Raw genomic sequence first — 23,735 nt, forward strand, 5'->3', positions numbered from 1 at the left:
AACATGATATGACTCTTCTTAGCATTTCAAACTGTCTACTAGGATGTTTCCATGTTGCTGAGGACAATTGCCAGGTTTGGTTATTTGGGATGTTACTGCCCATTTCCTTCCAAAGCCATCATTAAAAGGCTGAGCATTTGAAATCAGTTTGGGGTTCGCTGTCTTGTAGCAAGATGCTGGCTAATGACTGACCAAGCAAGATTGGGTGGGAGCTCCTCTACTTTTTGATTACTGGGGAGTTGGCCTTCTCCTCTGACCCAAGTGGTGATTGATGATCCAGAGCCATAAATTAAAGCAGGAAGGGACCAGAGATCATTTGATTTGATAAACTCAAATGGATTAAGGGATCCTTTTAGAGTTATATAACTAGCCAGTGGCAGAACGCCACTGAAAACCTTGGTCTTTTGACTCTAGTTTGATCCTTTCAAAGATACTTTTAGAAAAGATACGCCAGTTACAAAACGCCACTGAAAACCTTGGTCTTTTGACTCTAGTTTCAGGGACCACTTGTATTGGTGTAAGGATTCTTAGACCTTTGAACTGCTGGTTAGGCTTGCATTTTGTATAAAGCATTGGATAGGAGACCTTACCATTACCTGTGTCATTGAATCTAGTTACCCATTGGTAAAAGGAAATAAGGTTTTCCTTACTTGCTTGACAGGTAGAAGCCATTTGCATGTATGTCCATTTTTTTCTCCTTCCCCATTTCAAAGGAAGATGAAGATGTGGCTCCTACTACTCCTGCTCTTCCCTCCCTGGCGGCCAAGAAACCTCACTTCCTTTCTCCTAAGTGCCCTCTGGCGCTCTGGATAGTGTAAACTTCCTGAAGGTAGAGACAGTTTTATTCATTGTTGTGTGTTTGCATCTGGAATATAGTAGATGGATTTTTCTTTTATTGAAAAATAATTGAGATAATGTTTAAATGAAAAAATAACTTGTGAGGTTATATATCAGAATCCTTCTCGAGACTATACGTGTATATTTTTATGTTCATGTGCTCATATCTGCATGTATGTGAGTTAAGACTCTCAATCTGTTGCTGAGTATTTGTCTTTGGGAAGGACATCCTGATTCCCTATCCCGTCCTCTCTGCAGGTAAGGATCAAGGCTGGTTTTGATCCTGTCAAGCTTCCTTGGGGAGTGAAAATAAGCAACAAGTTTAAGGCTCTGGGAAGGGAGAATGGTCTTGGTAGATGGAAAGGGGTAATAAAACTGGGGAGGAGATAGCACTAGTTTCTGTGAGAAATTAGAATAATAGGGACTAGCTATACTTGTGGAAATAATCTGAGTTTCAGTTCATTCCATTAACAGCAAAGATTAAATTCAGTAGTCTCTTTTCCCCAAGTGCTCTATTTCTGATTTGGAGCCTATCAATTCTAAAACTCCTGAAATACTAATTAATTGGCTGTTTAATTGTTCTCTATTCTTTTATCTTTGGAGACTGGGAGCTGGGGGAGCTAATTGAGCCCTGAAAAACAATCTCTGGGCCCAGGGAAAGGTCTCTCACCTTTGACTTGGACTTAATCAGTATTCAAAACGGTTTCATTTAGAATCTAAACTTTAGAGCAGTGCACAAAAGTCACCTGAGGAGTTGGTAAAATGCAGATTCTGATTTAGTGGGTCTGGAGTGAGGCCCAGTATTCTGCATTTCTCGCAGGCTCTCAGCTGGGGCCAGTGTTGCTGGCCCATAGAACACACTTTGGGTAGCAAGCATTTAGAAGAAAGAGCCTAAGAGTGTGAGGTCTTCCAAAGTTAACTGTTTCTTTGGCCTGGACTCATAGTTACTTTGATAGCAGAAGGTCTGAATCCAAGGTCTTGGCTTGGAGAAAAAATACCCTGTGAGAAACTCCTGCCCTTTGCCAAATAGTTCATCCCATCTTGGGAGTCCAGAGAGACTGTGATATAACAATCGAATAACCGGTATTCATGGAGATGCCTCAGCGTTCCATTTGGTGAACTGTCTAGAAGGCAAAAAGGGTAGTAGTCATTAGTTTAGCTATATTTTCATGAGTGATTAAAACCAGTTAAGCTTACGTGGATAAGTCCGACAATCTTATGAGGAAATCTTCATTCCTGGAAGATAAACACTGTAATACCTGGCCAGTAGGCTTTTTGAGGTGTCAACTGCCACTTGGCATCTTTGTCTAGACCAGCAGTAGCATTCTAGGTTGCTCTTCCAGTGAGGAGGATAAATGGAATCTGCTCTGTTGGCATTGAATTCTGTCTCCATCACTCATTGATATTGAGAACTTGGGCAAGTTTTCAATTTCCCTGACCCTGTTTTACTCTCAGACCATTTCATCCCAGGACTTTTAGAAAAGATACGCAAAAACTTCTGGCATAGTTACTATTCCTCACCATTACCCCCTTTCCCCCAACACACACACACACACACACACACACACACGTTGGCAACTTGCTGTTTGGAGATTAGTGATTCTTGGCTACCTCTCACCTGAACATCTTCACTGGCTTCTATTGGTAAGAGGAATGTTGGAAGGTATGCAGACTTCCTTAAGCTTTTGCAAATCCCTGGAGTTTATAGATGGGAGCAGATACTCTTGACTTCTCAGTGTAGACCATCAGAGTTTAGATGAACCTTTTTCACAAGGTAGAGTGATCCATATACACATTTATGTTAAACACACACACATTTAAAATTTGTGTTGTGTGGGAATAATAGTGACCAGTTATTAGCCCCTGGGTCTCTTCTCTAAAAATGGTTGCAATTCCAGGCTACTATGTGCTGTGTAGGCTCCTCTAGCTGAGGCGGTGATAAGATATGGTCTGAGCCTTCCTAGGTTAGAAAGGGTGTGGCAGGTATTCAGTTTCCTTTGTACCATGTAACATTGAATTGCACTGGCCTTGGTCTGGACAGAGGCTTGTCCTTGGTTAGATTAGGCACACCCCATATGATACTTGGCTTTCTTTCACTCTTGCCTCCCAGCTCTGCCTGTCTCTTAACTTTGGATTCTTATTTTTCACTATGAAATGAGGGTTCAGTTGCTCTTCTGTGCTGGTTCCTATACCCTTCCCATCTCTGAGCTTTTGTTTATTCCATATCCTGCTGTTCTCTGCTAAAACTTTACCAAAACAATCTGTGAGATTACTGATTCATTACTCAGCTTTCTCAGAAAGAAGACTGCTTGGTATTTATTGGTCTTACAGTAGTGTTTGCTCATCAGGTCTTAAGTCCTTATGACCTTATTCTGTGAACTCTACAAACAACTTCTATAACTTAAAACATATATATGATCTGCATAATTAATATTAGTAACATATGTATGTGAAGTATTTAACTTTTTTTTGTCCCCATAACTGAAGCTAAATCTAATCAGAGGACCTGATTTAGGAACCCTGTTTCGAAGTTGCTTCTAACTTGCTGTGTGACTTTAGGCACTATTTAACCACACTCACTGGGCCTACATGTACCTTAACCTGTAAAATTAAGATTGGATTAGATCAGCTTTTGAAACCATTGTGGTTTGTTGGGGTGAGGATGGGAAAGACAAAGCAGTCAGGGGGTTTATATATTGAAGACTTTTCCCCATTTAATAAGTTGGAAAAAACTCATGATGGCAATTAACATCACTACAGTTTGGTTCTTTTCACCAAGGATCTAGGAGGCCATCCCAGGGCTCTGTCTCTTTGCTCCTGCTCCTACGTTCTAGCAGCACACAGATTTTTTGTAAGCCTCAATGTTCCCCATCGAATCCTTCTCCATCTTCAAAAGACTTGAGTGTAAAACATGTCCTATCCTGTCAAGAAACATTAGTTGTCCCTGTGGACAAAAAGGGGCCATATAGTAAACCTGACAATCTCAGGAGGCCTGTGTGGTGGCCTTACAAACATAGGATGGTCTAAATTAAAACTTTTAACTAAAAGCAGTTTATGGTGGGTAGTCTTGTCCTAGAAATCTTCCCTGATAAAGGTCAGTTTTCACCTTTACCAATAAGCCTGTTTTTGTTTTTTTTTGGTATCTATAATAACATTCCTTTGGAATGTCAAAGTAATTTTTTTCAGACCCCTCAAAGCAGAGGCACCACTCTGTGGAGACCACAAATCCCTCATTGTTAACTGTTGACTGTTAACCATCCTATATTCACCTATGTAAAACAAGTATGTCTACCATTTTACTTTTTTTTTTATTTTATTTTATTTTTTACAGAGAGGGAGAGGGAGTTAGAAACATCGATGAGAGAGAAACATCGATCAGCTGCCTCCTGCACACCCCCCACTGGGGATGTGCCCGCAACCAAGGTACATGCCCTTGACCAGAATCGAACCCGGGACCTTTCAGTCCGCAGGCCGACGCTCTATCCACTGAGCCAAACCGGTCAGGGCTACCATTTTACTTTTTATCCAATCCCAGAGATTTCCCTGCTTTGCTTTCTCCGGCCTTCCTAATCTGTCACAAATAGATTTCATGTAACCCATAACCCACTTACGGCTCCTTTTTTGATTGTAATGTATAAACTAAGGTGCAAAACTGGCATTCTCTGGAGCATTTTCTTAATCTGTTGAGATTTTGCTTCCCTGCAATTATCAATTTGGCTCAAATAAACTCACAAAAATTCTCTACAGGTTTGAGTATTTCTTATATTGACATCCCTGTCTTCCCAGAGTACCTTTTTTTCCACTTTGGTGGCAGAGTACACTTTGCCTTTCTGGCAATTGTGTATGTGTAAAGAGAGGGGCAGGGTCATTGTTTCTTCATTCTAATCATGCAGTGCCTGGTGTTGTACTTTTCTGAAAGTGCCATAGATCTACCATATGGCTCAAAAACTCTTTTCTCTTTCAGGATCGAATCATCAATTTAGTTGTTGGCATCTTAACATCCTTATTGATTCTAGTAAGTATCTTTATTTTGTGTCTCACCCCGGCTCTTAGCCAAAGTTTTAAAAACTTTAGTATTGTGGTTCAATTAACTCTTCAAAAAAATACTTAAAATTGCAATTAGTAACTTGAATAGCTAAATTGGTTTCCACCTGCATACATAGTTGAATATGTGAAATAGTACAAGTCAAATAACTTATTTTTTCTGAGTATGCCTAGTAAATAAGTAATGTGTCAGTGTCTACCACAATTCCCTTCTGTACATACCCTACAGGCATCACTTTTTTTGTTAATATCTTAAATTTACTTTGTTCCTTAAAGCACATTCATCATATTTTGGATTAAAAATATTTGGTCATATTACACAGCAATTTTTCATCCTGAATAATATAGGTTGGTGCTATCACAATAAATAAAAAAACAAAGCTATTTCCCATAGTCTGAGAGTGACATTTCTGTGGCGCATATTCATTAAATGTAAGAAAATTTTAGGCAATTTGTTAACAAGGCTTATTAATAAAAAAGGATAGATTGCTGTATCTATGGTAGAAATAGATCTCCATAGGGCATTAGAAATCCCTTTCAATATTTTTCATAATGTTAAGCAAAAACAGTTTTGGTCATACTTGTCATTTTTTGTTGTTGGGAGTATTCAAAATAACAAAAAGGTTAGAACTTTTCCCAATGTAATTATTAATCCTAGGAATGAGGCTAAGATGCTTTTTAATCTTTGTTAAGAGATTATTTCGAGGTTAGCTAGTTACACTGCTCTTTGTTTTGTCTCCTTTCATAAAGGAGGAAAAAGTTAGAAAGAGGAAGTACTAAATGAAGTAACAGTCAAGCAAGTATTTTATTAAACATTAAAATTAACATTCCATAAGGCAAATCTGGTGATATCATTTTACAATGTGAAGTATATGTTATATTACATTGTCTAACCAAATTACTCCTAAGGCCTAATTTCTCTTCATACAGGTAACGCTGATCAGTGCTTTTGTTTTCCCTCAACCACCTCCAAAACCATTGAATATATTTTTTGCTGTCTGCATCTCTTTGAGTAGTATTACTGCCTGCATACTTGTGAGTACTGTTTAGAATTGAAATTGAATATCCTGGAGGTCTGAAGGTTGCTGTGCCTGGACAAATGCCCAACTCTGGGTCTATCTGAAAGGGTATCGCTAATTAACAACCCCACCCCCCAAGGATGTCAGAATTCTCAATATTAATTGCAGGGTTTTCTTTTTTAATTTGAATTCCTTTTCTCTTAAATCCCAAAGTTGTAACTTTAAAGAGAAACTTCCCTTGGTGCTAAAAAATGGAAAAAAAGAAATACTTAAAAAGACTTAGGTCGCCAAAAATTTGTTGAACTTATCTTCCTTCAAGAACTGCAGGCTCAACAGGCTTTGGGACAGGCCATTACTGCTCTTACAGGAAGAGATACAGCACTAGCACTCTGGATTTATTTCTAATAATTAAAAAGTCTGTTTTAACTTCTGTGCTTACCTCCCCAAATGAAAGTAATTCTCCAGGGGAACCTAGAGCTGCAGTTGTATCCTTGTCACTAGTTTCAATTTTATTACAAAGCTTTTCTTTGAAGTGAGAAAGATGGTGATAGGCCTCAGTTGGGTATTTGCCAAGTGTTCAGTCATTCATTAGTTGGTTATTATTTTATTTCCTTTGATGAGAGGCAGAATCAACACAGTAAACCCATTAAGAGTATTTGTTTTGACTCACATAGGGCTTGACTCATAATAGCAATATGCTCATTTAACTTAAGATTAAACAGGATCTCCAAACTTCTAATGCACCGATTCTGCTGTCCTATGATCTGAGGGGAGGACTGGCCACCTCACTTTAGGAGCCTTTGGAACAAAACTACCAGAGATGCTCTCCTCCCATACCCAGCTTAAAGCCAGAAGTGACTAACAGTGATTTAGTTTAAACCAAATACATGCATAGGTAAGCCCAATTTTGTACTGGCAGTCTGAATTGTATATGAATTAAAAAGTTGTTGCCCCTTCCAGTATCTAAAGGAATTGTATTTTTTACTCAAATATGAAGGGGTGGGGAAAGATAGGTTTGTTTGTATGGGAAAATACACAAAAGAATAAACTCTGGCATACTCTTAACTGCAAACCTACTTTTGCCCACCCTATATTTAAAACATCCAAATGGTACACATTTTTGAATGCTTGCCAAATGATTGGGGGATGCTGTTGATTTAAACATAGAACAATGTTAACTGAGCAAGCAGGAACAGTATGATTTTGGATGTGGAAACTTAGTGGTACTACTTGAATGATAAAGAATGAGAATTAAATTCTGGCTGCATTAAGTCTCAGGAATGTAGATTAATACAAAATCTGTCTCATCCAGAGGAAAAATAATTAGTTGTATTTTAAATACTTGAACCAATGGCTATTACTTAAATTTTTATTTAATTCTTCTTCTTTTAGATCTACTGGTATCGACAAGGAGACTTAGAACCGAAATTTAGAAATCTAATTTACTATATCTTATTTTCTATCACCATGTTATGTATATGTGCGAACCTGTACTTCCATGATGTGGGAAAGTGAGGCTGCCAAGGAGAAAATACTTACCAGGTCTCTTCAAAGCTATACATTAGGACTGTGAATAAAAGCTGGATAAGGTATGCTGAAGAATCTCCTGCACAAGTCTGATACATGATTTTCATGTTAACTGTAAATCTAAATTCCCTCTTGCAAGGGAGACTTTATATAGATCACTTTGCTTTTTTAAGGAGCTGATGTTGCACTTAAACATTCCAACCCTTAAAGCTCAAATAGCACAAGTAATTTTCACTTTTGAAATTGAAATTTTTTATAATGTAATGGCATGGCGAAAGGCTATGTAACAAACAATCTTGCATTTTAAGACAAATATTCTTTTATTTCTGTTAAACTGAATATACAATTATTGTTCCCTAGGCAACCAACTCTTGCTTAAAACTACAATTTGTTTTCACATTAACAAAACAGAGACGGTGAAAAGACAATTTGATTGTGAAGATCTAATTACAATAATAAATAAAATAATTTATACAAGGTTGTTTTTTTTTGTTTACTTTTCCATAGAGTCATATTTGTTAAAGCTTTAAGAGGCTAGTTTTGGTTTAACCTTCTCTAGTACAGGAATGACTCTTGATTTGTTTCATTTCATTACAGAAGCAAATTTTGTTTTTTAAAATTGCCCGAGAGGGAGAAATTTTATCACACCCTCACCAGCTAATGCACTAAGTGAACAGCAAACTCTGATACCCTCCTTAATTATTTTCTGGATACTTTATATTGTAAAACAGATAAGAAATGGTCATAGTATAAGACAGGGAACTTTACTTCCTTCCCATTTCACTTTACTTCAAAGTGCTAATTTTGTAAACTGATGACAGCGGGTTCTGAAGAAGTGAAAACTGAGTTTTGACACTACCCTCATCCATAGTCCCTTTAAAGTAATAATAATAATAAAAAAAAACCTGTAGTGAATATTTTTTATCTCTTAATGCTTTCTTCTCTACCCAGCTTGAATCAGCTCCCAATGCCAGCAATCAGTAAAACCAAAGGAAACTGCAGCACAATCACCTCCTAGGTCTGTGTCCTTGTATGCTGGTCAGTCTCAAGCTAATGATAATCTTTTTGAAGAAGGTCACTGGTAACTCCAGACCATGTTGATGAAATATAAACAGGCTTACTTGGGACTGGACAGAGACTCATATCTGATCATCAGAGATGAATATTGCCATTTCTAAAACACAGTAGTTAAACTTTGGTGATTTAAAACTTTTCTCAGTGGCTGAAGTGAATGAAATTCCCTGCTAACAGATGGCACTTATCACAGGGATCTATGTATTTAAGACCTCCCACACTCATACTTCCATAAGACTAGACGGCAGATGATATATTTAAAGGAGGTAAAAAGTCATAGCAGCAACACTGTTCTTGGCTTAAGCACTGTATGTATTTAAAAGCCAGAGGAATGGTAAGTTAAGCCTCTTGGGGGTTTCTCCTATTTCTTTGGGGATGTTGTAATTAACAGTGTGGCTTCTTTGCCTGAACTACCTGTTTCTAAGAATTACCTAATGACAGTTTACCAAATCTTCAACATCCTTTGAGTCTTCTGAAACAGGACTGCCCAAAGATGATCCAATGATATTTGATTCTTCTCGATGATGTTGGAATATGGGATCTGTAATGAGTTAAATTTCAAATCAGTCTTGAATGTATATAACATATATATATCCTAATCCATGTCAAGAATCTAGAGTAAGTATTCTACCAAAGTGAAAAATTTAACAAGAAGACTAATCTTCATTGTTGGATCAAGAAAGATTAAAACAACTGAATTAAATATCTGCCTGATTTGTCTCAAGACTTACCAGGCATATGATGGAGATGTATTATAGTACCTGTTAGTGTTGTCAATGGCAGGACAGATTCCGTATCTATAACATCAGATGCCTGGATAAAGCCATGTGGTGAAGGAACAATAAGTATTGTTTCATCATCAATTGTTGTTTGACCAACTTGTTCTTCTATAGTAGGAGATTCTAAATCCTAAATAATAATTTTAAAAAATGAGATTCTGACTCAAATTCCTTATTAGTTTTCCTTAAGATCCCAAACATGTTTAACTTTCAAGTATCCCATCCTATATAATAAAAGCATAATGTGCTAAGTGTCCAGTGGTCCATTCAACCAATCAAAGTGTAATATGCTAATGATATGCTAAGGCCGCTCAACTGCTTGCTATGATGGGCACTGACCACCAGAGGGCAGAGAGTCAACCGGTTGACCAGTCGCTATGATGTGCACTGACCACCAGAGGGCTGACACTCCTACTCATAGGTTAGCTTGCTGCTGGGGTCTGGCCCATCAGGACTGAGCGAGAAGCGAGACAGGACGGACATGCCCTGGAGCCCTCCTGTGGTCCCTCCCTGCCCCGATTGTGCACCAGTGGGGTCCCTCGACCTGGCCTGCACCCTCTTGCAACCTGGGACCCCTCGGGAGATGTTGGAGAGCCGGTTTTGGCCCGATCCTGTAGGCCAGGTCGAGGGACCCCACTGGTGCACAAATTGTGCATCGAGCCTCTAGTTTTAAAATTATAATATAAAGAAATGAAAGTTAAGGTCTTAACATGGACAAAAGAACCAATTCAGTTATAGGTCCCCTGACTATAGAATAATGCTGTTCTGTGGCATGAGGCTCCTAAGCTAAACCATATTTATATTAATTACCCTCAGGAAAATGCTTCCATGGGTTCCAACAAATGTTTGGTTCCAACAAATGTTTCCAGTTTAAGGTCTTCATTTAGTGAGGGACAGTGGTAAGACAGAGCAACACTGCTGGTTGACTGATACTTGTGCAGTCAGAGGTACGGGTTTGCACTTTATTTTGTGTCTAAAGAAAAGCAGTATCACAGGATATCACCCGGTAAATTATTTCTAAGCTCTTTCCAAACTGCAGGTTTGAAGCTCAAGGCAAGAACCCCTAGGCTGTTCACTTAAGTATAACTTACCTCAGTAACGTAAGTACAGGCCAAATGAGAGCGTGATTCTTCCTCTTGTTTAAGGTCTTCTTCTGTTCTGACCATAACATGATTCATCAGTTCTGTGCTATTTTGGTCACTGAATTTGGATACTCGAGCATCATTAAATGATGGCTCTACAGTCACCTTAGGCTGATGAATTTCATCTGGGAAAGTATCTGCTTCTAGGGCATCTGGAGGCTCAGGAAAATCTGATGAGTGAATATCATTATCTACTGTCAGTTCTGCTTGGGATATGGAAGAAGTGATGTCCTCTGTGGCAACTGTCTGAATGATGACTCTTGGTGTGTGACACTGCACTGTGACATTGTCACTTGTGTTCAACAAATGCTCTGGCTATAAAATGTTAAAAAAGAAAGATCAATGGCAAAATGAAAAAGTACCTATCATATTCAAGTTACAGGCAACAAATGACATTTATAGATGCTAATATGGGCTACTGTTCACCCCCACCTCTCACTTCTGGAACTGCAGTTTTACCACAATTTTTCTAGAAACCCTGTTCTTTGCCCACATGGGCCTTTGCTCACCTAATATTCCTACTCCCCTAATCTAAGTCCATCACATGTAAAGAGACACAGGGAGTGAGGGATTTACCCCAGTGAAGGCAGAATGAAGATGTAAAATATTGCTCCTGGGACAACAGTGATAGGGAGAATTGTTTAAATAAATGGACTATTAGTTTGGGCTCTTATATAAACTAATCTTGGTCCCTAACAGGTATTCAAATACTTGAACCGAGCTCAAAATAAATCCCCCTCCCCTCAGCTTGTTATGGAAGGCACATGGGTGCTAGCATAGTATTAAAAACTAGAAAAACATGGTGACATTTGTCAGCCAATCTTCTCTACAAAAATTTGAAAACCCAAAGAGTTTATGTAAGGTAACATACAGATAAAGCATGAACGATGATCTGTTCAGGAGAAGCAGGTGCAGCAGCCGTCAGGGTTAGTGTGGGACTTGTAGTCAGAGTGAGGGGAAGGCCTTGGCTTGAGCTTGTCTGAAGCAGGTAGGTACCTGGAGTCCCAGTGGGCTGTAAATGGAAAGACTAAAAGAATAAAAACAATGTCAACACAGGTGCATAGACTATTGAGTTAAGTAAGTAGACTTACTAGTACTCATTTAGTCTAGCTTTGTATCCCAAATGGGGACTAATTTACTAGCCACAAAAGTACATACCAATTGTGTAGGTGTAAACAAGTAATAAAATGGAGGTTATAATATCCTTTACTATGTATCCCTCTTAAGTAATTACTTGGCCTAGAGTTAAAAATAGAGAGGCAAGGCCTTTATCCTGCTCTTTGCTTTCTGTATTTCTATGCTCTGCTCTTACTTGTTTCATGGGACTAAGATGTGGTCACATGAGCCACTGTTTCTCTTGTTAGCCTTTCTCTGTAGCACATAAAAACTAGCATTCTCCCAATTTCAGAAGCTTTACATTTTTGAAAAGGCACTGCAGCAGTGTTACTTGAAAAGATTTTTTTCATAGAATGATTTTATCAAATATTTTTTATATTAAGAGGAAATGTACAGACATAGCAATTAGCAGTGTTCTGCTAAAGGAAAAAGAAAATTCCTATTTGAAAAGCTGGTAAACAGACAATACATTTATTTTTTTGATATTATAGAAGTATGAAAACTATTCAACACCCATACACCTTTCACAACCATAAGCTTCTATATAATAATTTGAGTTTGGTTTATATCCTAATGCTCTAAAGGAAAAGTATCTGCATGTTCTTTAGCCTGAAATAAAGTTCTGTTTTCTACCTTTGAAAAAAGATCTTTCTATCCCTATTTTGTAGACTACTGGGTTAGGCTTAAGTAAACTAATAGAAGTTCTCAAAGAGAACTTTTTGCTGTGTTGGCTGTCCTTGCGAGATTTTGGCTGTGGAGAGTAAACTCTTGCAGTAATAGCCCTTATGTTCACAGCAAATAAATCTTAACATAATTTAAATAAAATCTACTTTATATTTTCTTCATGAAAATCAAGCTAATTCTGGCTTTACCCTATTTAGAAAGCAGGGCAAGAAGTGCGAATTTTTTTAAAATATATTTTTATTGATTTCAGAGAGGAAAGGAGACGGAGAGATAGAAACATCAATGAAGAGAGAGAATCATTGACCAGCTGCCTTTGCATGCCCTCTACTAGGGATCAAGCCTGCAACCTGGGCATGTGCTCTGACCTGGGAATCGAACTGTGACCTCCTGGTTCATAGGCTGACACTCAACCAACTGAGCCACATCAGCTGGGCAAGAAATGGGAGTTTTTAAATAAAATTTCCACCTCCCCAAAAAGAAACTCCTTCAAATTAGCAATCATAGGTTTGCCTATTTTGGAAGGTTGGAATAAATTGTAGTCAAACACTATATGGCAGTAGTCGGCAAACTGCGGCTCGCGAGCCACATGCGGCTCTTTGGCCCCTTGAGTGTGGCCACGAAGTTTCAATCGCACTGTTTGTGCACACCCGCACGTGGTATTTTGTGGCAGAGCCACACTCAAGGGGCCGCAGTTTGCCGACCACTGCTATATGGTATTTTCTGTCTAGTTTCTTTCACTTAATACGTTTTCAAGGTTCATTCTGATTGTAGCATGTATATAAATACTTTGTTCTCTTTTACTGCCAAATAGCTGTTTGTAGGCTATAGGGCATTCCATTTACCCATTTACCAATGGATGGACATTTGGGTTGTTACTGGTTATTATGAATATGTTCATGTACAGGTTTTTATTTAGATATTTCTTTTAGGCATACCTGAAATTAGAAGTGGGTCACATGGTTTAACTGTATTTTTTTAAAAAATATATTTTATTGATTTTTTACAGAGAGGAAGGGAGAGAGATAGAGAGTCAGAAACATCGATGAGAGAGAAACATCGATGAGAGAGAAACATCGATCAGCTGCCTCCTGCACATCTCCTACTGGGGATGTGCCCGAAACCCAGGTACATGCCCTTGACCGGAATCGAACCTGGGACCCTTCAGTCCGCAGGCCGACGCTCTATCCACTGAGCCAAACCGGTTTCGGCTTAACTGTATTTTTAATCTTTTCAGAGACTACAAGATTCTTTTCCAATGTGGCCATGCCATTTAGGACTGTGACTTTTAAATTCTGCATCGGCTAGTACAATGTTTACTGAATGAAATGTTGTTAAATAATTTATTCCACAAGCTTTTTCTCAAATAACTAATATGAACCTTTTGGTTATATATTTACTTACGACTCAATACAAAGTTATAGCATGCATGTGCCCTACTCATTAGCACTGTCATTTTTATATATAAAAAGAACATATTATTGGTTTATGTACAGGTGGAGAAAAAGACTAAAATTAATTATAAAAGTGGAAGGCTAATTTATGTTGTCTACTAAATATCTGGCCTCAAAACCATGGACATTGTTACACTTAATGCCAGTCATGTTTTCATATTTCATTTGCTTATATGTAGCATTTCCAAAACTAATACAAGCTGATCTTTCTTATACATAAAAATGGCTAATATCTACTATGTGAAATATTACTCACTGGAAGGATCTCAAACGTTTGTAGTGTCCCACTGTTTAGTGTTATTGTTTCCGAGTCAACAGGAGCAGCAGGGGAGTCTGTTGAAGCTGTGGCAAGAGCAAGGACAACAATAAAATGCTGTATAAATGTAAATTTCCTAGTGTATTTACTTATGAAGGCAATCTCATACTGAATAATTTGCCTAGAAAGCTGAATTCATTTAAATTTCTTTTGAGATATTAAGAAATGGATTTGTCTGGATGGCATAGGTCAGGGATTGGCAAACTGGCCCACGGTCAAATCCAGCCCACTACCAGTTTTTGTAAATCAAGTATTACAGGAACACAGCTACATGTGTTTCTTTTCTATGGTTACTTTTGCACTACAATGGCAGAGTTGAGTAGCTGTGAGAGAATATTTACCAGCCCCTGGTATGGGTCGTAAAATATTTCTAGTGTTAGGAATTAAGAGGAATACACTGAGGCTAACTTGTAAAGAAATAGGAAGTTGGTAAAAAAGAAAATTTCCTAGACATTCTGGTGAGTGGTATAGATGTCTAGAATGGTAGTCCTAAAACACTAGGTTTTAGTTTTAGTGGCATCACCTCTTAGCAATGTAAACTTGGGCAAATAACTTACTTTAATTCAAACTGGAGTCCAGAGACTTTATCTGTCCTGCCTACCTCATATAGTCGTGAGGATTAAAACCATGAAATAAATATAAGTATTTCAAACAACCACGTTTGGGAGACTGAACAGCACGCTAGAGATCAAACAGTATAATCTCTTTAGAGGTGTGTCATCTGAGACTCAGACTTCATCTGTCTGCTGAAGGTTACCTAGAACTAAAACTTTACTAGAAGAAAGGTCTCTTCTGGTGCTTTCGGTTGCACCTGTAGGTAAATCCATCTGAAAAATGACTTGCAATCAACTCATGCGTAGTGTTTATTTTAAGTTTATTATATTCTGACTATAACACTTCTCAGTTGGAAAGAAATGCACTTCATTTGGATAATATTTCTCTTACTATTTGATGGATTCTTAAGATCATACCTAGAATAATTTGAAGTGATTCCTGATAACCTAAATCAAAGGTAAGCAAACTGACTGTAGATAAACGTGCCTCGAGGCTAAGCTATGCTGTGAATGAATATTAAGGTATCATTTATAAAATGCTGCTGTTTTCCAAAAAATTACTGCCAACACAGTAGTCAACAAAAATTGTAGCAATCTCCATGCACCATCAATTTAGAGCCAACAGTAGCTCTTGTATTTATGGTGGACTAGTAATTTCAGTTGCTTTGCAATTGTTGAGTATAAAAACAAGCAGTGCCAAAGAAAAATTCTTCATGCTTTATTACAGTGATAGAAAACTAAAGCAAATAACCAAATTTAAATTAGAACTTTAAGAATAAGACAGGAATGCTTGATATAAATGTCTATAAGATAACGTTGATAGTCATTGCATATACACATATATAGTGTTAATTACATAGGTGGCCCAGTGATTTTTAAACAGGATCGTAGGGTACATTTGAAAATCTGTAGGGTGTTTTTTTCCCCCCTATGACTGGAAAGCATTATGTGCATTCTGTGGGTCAAGGGACACTGACCATCCTGCAGTGTGTAGGAGAGTCCTGCCAACAAAGAACTGCCCCACTCAAAATGCCAATAATCCCGTGGTTGAGAATGACACACAGTGACTGATGTACTCTTGGCAATGACCTTCCCATAGTCAAGCTGCATTATGTAGAGGGGAAAAAAGTAATGTAAAAGTAAGTTACGGATAATATATATGGTTCTGAGAATTTTATGTTCATTGTCACTCTAATGGGAAGAAGGAAGAAAGATGATAAACTTGGCTTAGGTCTTAGGAAATATATTTCCCCTTCCTACAACAATTGCTAGAGGTTCTCATAATCTCATTAAGCACAAAAATGTCAGGGGCTAAGGAAAAGACAGATAAATCAACAGTTCCCACAGGAAACTGGGTCTTTAGTCCTTGAAGAAAATCTTTTACAACCTCATCAAAATCCCTTTCTTTTACATGCCACCTCAGATCCATTCCTAATTTGTGACTTCCAGAGAATTACCACAAAAGATGTGCCACCTTATGGTCTCTATTTCCTTGCTCAATTGACTATATGAGGTAGTTTTCTATTAACTATTAATTTATAACATCTAGAAAGATAATTTCATATTGTCTACAATGGCTGGCCAATTGGTTATCAGCACTTCCTATCATATTCATCTTTTGTGCAAATATTCAGCTAACAAATAGATCCCTTAGATCTCCTTTAATTCATCAACTTGGATAAATTTCAACATTCTAGAAGATTGCAAGGAATCAGAGCCATTAACCAAATTATATATAGGTCACATAGCAAAAAGTCTTGAGGTCCAAACACTTACAGACATGGGTGATCTGGACAGGAATCTGCAAGGCTGCCATGGGGCTTGGGGAGATAGCTGTATTGTCTTCCAAGCGGGCCACTCTGATCTGAACGTGCTGTACACTGGAACTGGAATTACTGTTTGGAACTCCAGATCCCGATTTGTTCTCCAAAAGCGTTGGGTTGTTTTTTTGATTCTCATGTAACTGTTTAAGACCTTTTATTAAGACTGAAGGGAGATGGGTAGACAAAAAGAACATTGACTCTCCGACAGACCACCATCTAAGCAGCAAGGGAGGTGGGGGTAAGGAGGGAAAGTATTTGGAATAAATAATTATATGCTGGATGTGAAATCTTACCAAAATAATAAAAATATTTTAAAACTACAGCCTGTCTGGGAATTTTTAGAAACGCTCTCCATCACAACAGACTTAAAAAATTCATGACATAATATTTATTGTTCTTGCCATTTAAGATGCACTGAAAAATAGCCATTGTGAGGAACATGGAAATAGGACATTTTCTGTGTCCTAGGGTTTTTCATAAAATTCTTACTATTTAGTAAAAACATTGGTAATGCTAAATAGCTTATTTTCATTTTAAAATGAAAATGTACTTTCCCCCACAAGGACTCAAGGGCACTTGAATATTTTAGCCACTGCAAGAACAGCAGCTCATGGTCTCCAAACTAATACACAACCACCTTGAGTTCTTGTCATGATAAACTACATCAATCCTCCCAGGTGGTGCTGCAGTCTGGCTTGGTTCATGTTACATTAGTATTCATTCACTGTTCTGGGGTCTTATCAGATTTATACATTTATAACAGAGTATTTAATTGTTTTAAAAAACGACATTTTCATCAAGCCAAAGTTTCTCAGCATTTAATTTTCCTCTGGAAAAATAGATGTTGGAGAACTATATTAAGGGGAATAAATTTGATTACCTAAATTAAGCAGGTAATTAGTTATTAGTGCCTAAGTGCACAGCAGGTAATGAAAAGTATGCTATGCCTCACTTTTAAGCAATCCCAACGTAACATTTCTAGATTTACATAAATGATATTAAAAATTTACAGAGCTATTGTTATTTATTTATGTATTTTCTATCGTCTAAAGTTTTACATATGTCTCCTTTTCCCCCAATTGACCCCCTCCCCCATCCCTTCCCAGCCCAGGCAAGCCCCCACCACCCCAGTGTCTGTGTCCATTGGTTATGCTAATATGCATGCATATAATTCCTTTGGTTGCTCTCTAACCCCTCTCCCCTACCATTTGTCTCCAGATCGATCTATTCTTGTTCATCACAGAGCTATTGTTGTACAAAATAATTTATCACAGAATTTCATAACAAAAGTTAAGATATATGAAATTATTCAACTCAGAAAAGTGGATTAAACTTCAGTTTTCAGAAATTCATCTTTGTACACAATGAAAATATATACAATTTAGTTCCTCTTCATAGTTTATGTGAAAACAAGAATGTGTATAAATGTATATATTTTTATCTTAGGTGCCTTGAAAGTACAAATCACATCAACTCTTGTTTTCCAAGAAATAGGGCATCAGAGATTTAAGTGAAAATCTATATCTCATATCTTTTTAGCTGAGACAAAGAACTTCTAACCTCTAACTCATGAGGAGCAAATATGGTTAAGACAAGGGACTTAAGCAAGAAATACATTACCAGGGAATGAAACATCTTTATGGTTTGCAATTTGCCTTTTGATGGTCCACCATTTACTTCGAAGCCACTGTGGTGAACGAACACTGCTCCATCCCTCTGCTAACAGATCCCAGTTTATGTCATTTTCATCAGCTGCATCAAGCTCTGCTATCCTGAGGATGAGATTGATTTTATCTTCCTTGGTCCACTCAGTACCTCCACTCTGCTTCCAGTTCAGGTAGTTGAGCCATTTAGAACGACACTGCTTTTCTGAGCGGGTACCCACTCGTTCTGCCACAGCTGCCCAAGACACACCCTGTGTGACGATGTCACCTGGCTCAGTGCTGGTCAATTCATGAACCACCTCTGCAAGTCTCTTTTCTTCTTCTTCGGTCCACTTCCCTGTGTTGCAAGTATCCTTCATCAGTCGGCACCGATCTTTGACGGAAGATGCACTTCTTCCTAGCGCCGCCCCTATTGTTGCCCAGTCATTGCCATGCTTTATCCGGAGCTCCTTCAGCTTTTCAATTTCTTCAGGTGTATATTTTCCCACATGGTTTCTGTCATCATACATGCGAAGTACTCTTCTATAAACTGCAAACAAAGGCCGGTTCAGACCCCACGCTATAGTCCTGTAGAAATCTTTTCTTTCGTCTTTTGACATCTCAAAGATGACTTCTGTAGCATCTTTTATTCCGCGTGCCTTCAGGTAGCGTTCAATATTATTCATCAAAATACCAATTTCTTCCTTGGACCACATCCCCTGCTTCCATTTATGTCCTTTGTTAGTCAGAGAATCCTTATCTTCTTTAGTTGTAAACCATGCTTGGCTAACTGCTGAAACTTCCTCATTACCCAAGGGAGATATTTCATCTAGTTGCTCATTCTGTAGAATCTGGATCTGTGTCACAGTTCCCTCAGTAATCTCATCATCTGCCACCTCTGTGGTTGCAGTCATGGTCACCTCAAAGCTCTGATCATTTTCTGAAACTGCAAGGAAAGGAATAATTCAATTCCAGAATAGCAATGGCAAGTTCTAATTAGTTTTTAAAAATCCATGGAAAAAATGGGACCATCTAATTTCCTAACACATTCCTTGCTCATATATATAAATATGTTTATTTTATATATATGTATTTAACCAATATTTATTGTGCATCTAATACCAGAGTGGGTATTGCTGAGTAATTGGAGATAGCAGTGAGCAAAACCCAGCTTTTATGGTGCTTATATTCTAATGGGTTAAACACAAAATGAACACAGTATTATATTGGATGATGATAAGTAGTAAGAAGAAAAATATAAAGAAGGAAAGGGAATGTATTGAAAGTGAGGAAGGGTATTTGAAATTTTAGAGAGGAGACCAGGAAAAATAACTAAGACTTGGAACAAAGTGAGGAAGGGAGCCAGTCATGTAGGTGTCTTGAGAAAGAGCATTTCAGGCAGCGAAAGCCGAGTGCAAAGGCTCTGAGATGGGGAGATGCCTGGATTTTCCCAGGAATAGCAAGGAGGGCAGTGTGGCCAAAGCAGATTGAACAAGAAAAGTAAGATATTGTGTGGTAACTTGTAGGCCACTATAAAGACTTTGGCTTTAACTCTCAGACAGGAAACCAATGGAAGATCTAGAGGAATGATATAATCTTTTATTGTAATACCAGAGGCCTGTTGCACGAAAAGATTCGTGCAATAGGCTATGGTTTGCAATTTGCCTTTTGATGGTCCACCATTTACTTCGAAGCCACTGTGGTGAACGAACACTGCTCCATCCCTCTGCTAACAGATCCCAGTTTATGTCATTTTCATCAGCTACATCAAGCTCTGCTATCCTATAGGTTACAAAATAAGCACCTGTTAGATGTTAGTTTATTTCTCCATAATATCCCTTCTCATAATGACACTGGTGATAACAGGAATGGCAGTTAACAGCATCTTAACTCTGGAGTTCCAAGAGATGCTATTGTTAAGTTGCATGGGTTAGGTAGGATTCCAAGAGTGCAGAGCTGCTTCCAGAGCTAAGAGCTATGAAATATCACCAGCAACAGACTTTTGTTAATGGTACAACCAATGGGCAGAACTGTAAACGAACCAGATAAAGCACTGTGAAGGAATGGGAGTAGCTAAAGGTCAGAATAGGGTAAGAACAGGTTTAGTTGTATAGTGTTCTGCAATGTTTTATAGCATGTTATAGGAAGTTATTTCCGGGATCTGAACTTTCCCATTTGTAAAATTAAAAAGTATTTAGAAATGAGCTATTTATAAAGACTAATTAAAAAAACACACACTATTAAAAACAAGACCCAAAACAAAAATGACAAGATAAAAACAAAACTCCAGCAACAACCCAACCCTCCCTAAAAATAACTAAATTTGGGGTTTTGATGGTTTGTTTTCTAGCTTTAACTCTCATGCTGATTTTGATTTTCAGTAGGGAATAGTCACAACAATAGCTTCTATTACTTCAGTGTCTCAAATATTTTCTTGATGGTTTTTTTGCCCATTTGAGTCACTGACTCTTCATGGTTAAACCAACTAATTAAAAAAATAAGCTTAGGATTATTACCTTAGTTATTTTTTCATATGTATGAAACGGAAGTGCCTGATCTGGTCCAGTTTGAAGGTGTTGGGGTAACTGTAGACTGGGCCCCCTTCTTGGCATTCCTAGCACAGTAGCCAAAGATCGAGGGCATGGAGACTGAACAGCCCTCTCACCTGCCGTATGGCACCTAGCCCAGGAATGAGGCACACTGGTGGGACAGCGGAAAAGCTGCACTGCCGCTGCCTGTGCCACGCCTGTTCTGTGGATATAGAGAACTTCAGTCTCCACGCCTTCAATCTGGTACTTTGCACAAGCACTAACATCACTAAAAAGGAACAAACAAAAAATAAAAAAGAGCTCAATATGGAAAATGGGAAGGATGCTTTTCAGACATTAGGCATTTAGGGAAACCAAAAGAGAAAAATCAAGGGGCCGACAGCAATTAAGAAGCTTCTGTCATTAAAAGATTTAGGACACAAACCTGAGGATGAGATTGATTTCATCTTCCTTGGTCCACTCAGTACCTCCACTCTGCTTCCAGTTCAGGTAGTTGAGCCATTTAGAACGACACTGCTTTTCTGAGCGGGTACCCACTCGTTCTGCCACAGCTGCCCAAGACACACCCTGTGTGACGATGTCACCTGGCTCAGTGCTGGTCAATTCATGAACCACCTCTGCAAGTCTCTTTTCTTCTTCTTCGGTCCACTTCCCTGAAAAAGGAAATCATCCAGAATACTACTGCTATCTCTCTCTCTCTCTCTCTCTCTCTCTCTCTCTCTCTCTCTCTCTCTCTCTTTGCAGATCAGACTCAGCCCTGTATTTGTAAGGACTGATGGGAAGTAGGCAGTAATACTAAAATTATTTCTGAATAACCCTCAGGTGTGAAACTGCATATAATACCTACTAAAACAGTTGCATTTTACTAACCCAGTCAGGTTCTTAGTACAAAAGAAAATACTACAGAATACAAATACAAAGCACACAGTGACTATTTAAGAAAAACTAGTCAAAGCATAACTAGAAAGAATTTTATGTACTCTCCAGTTGTACCTGATCATAAATGGGAGGAGCTTCACCGATGGCTTGATGGGCACAGAAACTCATACTCTATCTTAGGCTCACCTAAGCTTCCCTGCTCTGCAGAAGTGGCGTAGGCTCAACAGGAATGAATGGTGAGGGCAAGTGAAATAACATATATGGCCTCCCACCCATTTTAGTAAAAATAAAAATAGGTTTAGACTGTCTCCTTTCCCCACTATCCCCACTACTGTGATGAAATACAAGTCTGAGACTGGCATTCATGCATATTTTTATTACAGGTTTTTCTGAACTCATAAACCCACTAATAACATGTAATGCTGCTCTTGGTCTTTTCTTAAAGAGCTTGATTAAAAAAACAGAAAGGAAAAGACTTGTTTCCATTTTGTTACTATTAGTAGGTAAAGACTTCTGGAAAAATTTAAAAAGGCTATGTGCTTGCTTCCAAGATTTGTTTAATCAACAATATTTACTGCCTATTATTGTGTTAGGCACAGTCTGGATACCATGGATTCAAGACAATGTCCTGCTCTCCTATGGTAGGAAAGGAAGGGAAAACCCAGACTGCTGTCTCATGGTGTGGCACAGCGGAGAGAACTCCTGATCAGAAACAATATGTAGCAACATGGAAAGATGATGTGCAGCTCAAACCCTCAGGCTGGCAATCCAGGAATGGCATGGTTTTTGTCCAAATCATGCTAATGAAGGGGGTTCTGTACTCACAACATCTTACATGAACCTCTGGGGTCCATCCTAAATCTAAATCTCCTATTCTTACTTCATTCATTAAGTTGTCATTCACTGGAGAATGAGTTGGTGGGATTTATGTCTTCATTGCCTTGCAGATAATAGTGCTGGTGGAGGGATTTAGCAGGAAACATTACTGATTTCACTTTAGCAGGGTAGGAGGGTGAAGAAAATATATATATACTGGAAGTTCAAGCTTAATTTGAGAACTATTTTTCTTATTAAAAGACTAATTAGCCCAGTAATACTTTCAACAATAAAGATTAAAAAAAAAAAAAAAAAGACTAATTAGCCTGGCCAGAGTAACTCAGGTGGTTGAGCATTGTTCTGTGCACTGAAGGGTTGCTGGTTCGATTTTTGGTCCGGGCACGTATGGAAGGCAACCAATCTATGTTTCTCTCTCACAATGATGTCTGTCTCTCTCTAAGCATGTCCCAGATGAGGATTAAAAAAAAAAAAAAAAAAAAAAAGAACTGTTCAGAGACTAGGGATCCTTCAGAGAACACCAGCGCTAAAAGGAAACTATAACACTGCCTCTTCTTCCCTTTAAAGAGGAACTGAGACGCAAATAGGTTAATGAGAGTTTAGTGACAGAGCCTAAATACTGTTACTGGGCACAAAATTTAGGTTTAACAATACCATCTGCACATGTGGATACAGTAAGAAATAAGTATTTGTGATCTGGCCTAGGGACTGAAACACCAAGTTTTTTCTATGGAAAAATTTACTTTGAGTTTAAAACAAGCAAATACATACAAACTATTGGAACACAGCTTCTTCCTAAGGTGGGACCTGGTTAGAACTGAAGTTTTTCATAAACATATGTTGATAAGCTGTTATTAACAAAGGTTCAACAGTTAGATGAGCTTAAATTAAAATTACTTCCTGTATATATGCCTTAAAAATCCCTGTGTGTAATTCTTAAAAATACTTTCCCAACTGCAGCAGTTTTGGGTTGCTACAAAATGGAAACATGCTTGACTTAAAACCTATGAAAACTGAAATGTTGTGTCTCTGTGAGCAAGGCCACTTTTACACAAAAGCACAACAATAAAGAACTAGTTGGCTCTATTAAGCCTGAAGAAAAAGGAAGACTAGAAAATAAAATTTGAACAAAAGTGAATGACAAATCTCTTTCCAGAACAGATGGGAAAGTGGTATCGGAAAGGCCAGGAAGCTCAAATGTGACCAAAAAATGAAACAAAACCAAAAAACCCACCAGTAGTACTCACAGTACCTGTGTTGCAAGTATCCTTCATCAGTCGGCACCGATCTTTGACGGAAGATGCACTTCTTCCTAGCGCCGCCCCTATTGTTGCCCAGTCATTGCCATGCTTTATCCGGAGCCTAAAACAAGAGTCTGCCAATCAGCATTTGGTTCAACTGTTTTCTCCCTTTTAATTTCATCATTTATTCTTCATTCTTCTTCTTCCCATTTGACTGGTTTGG

General features: G+C 38.2%; 2 protein-coding genes across 9 annotated transcripts in view; one reads left to right on the plus strand and one right to left on the minus strand.

Annotated features, from left to right (window-relative positions):
* Positions 1–23,735, plus strand: part of TMEM243 (transmembrane protein 243, mitochondrial) — a 60,042-nt gene that overhangs the window by 13,520 nt on the left and 22,787 nt on the right. For 4 of the 6 annotated variants that reach the window (XR_001364028.1, XR_001364027.1, XM_014547583.1 and 1 more), the window contains exons 2-3: positions 4,802–4,852; positions 5,812–5,916. Coding sequence is in view for 3 of the 6 variants with exons in the window: in XM_014547583.1 (XP_014403069.1) it covers positions 4,802–4,852; positions 5,812–5,916 (156 nt within the window). In the remaining 3 variants the exon portion in view is untranslated. Of the gene's footprint in view, positions 1–4,801; positions 4,853–5,811; positions 5,917–7,292; positions 7,905–23,735 lie in introns of those variants that run through there. The other 2 variants (XR_001364029.1, XM_005876145.2) reach the window with 2 other exon arrangements.
* The window catches only part of DMTF1 (cyclin D binding myb-like transcription factor 1), a 66,111-nt gene continuing 50,102 nt past the window's right edge, over positions 7,727–23,735 (minus strand). For all 3 annotated transcript variants that reach the window (XM_005876142.2, XM_014547581.1, XM_014547582.1), the window contains 7 exons: positions 17,987–18,955; positions 16,320–16,529; positions 13,930–14,015; positions 11,294–11,449; positions 10,372–10,737; positions 9,263–9,410; positions 7,727–9,042 (listed from right to left, as the gene is read on the minus strand). In XM_005876142.2, coding sequence (XP_005876204.1) covers positions 8,933–9,042; positions 9,263–9,410; positions 10,372–10,737; positions 11,294–11,449; positions 13,930–14,015; positions 16,320–16,529; positions 17,987–18,955 — 2,045 coding nt within the window. In that variant the 3' untranslated portion in view covers positions 7,727–8,932. The remainder of the gene's footprint in view (positions 9,043–9,262; positions 9,411–10,371; positions 10,738–11,293; positions 11,450–13,929; positions 14,016–16,319; positions 16,530–17,986; positions 18,956–23,735) is intronic.

Source organism: Myotis brandtii, unplaced genomic scaffold (genome assembly GCF_000412655.1).
Source record: "Myotis brandtii unplaced genomic scaffold, ASM41265v1 scaffold48, whole genome shotgun sequence".
Classification (NCBI taxonomy): domain Eukaryota; kingdom Metazoa; phylum Chordata; class Mammalia; order Chiroptera; family Vespertilionidae; genus Myotis; species Myotis brandtii.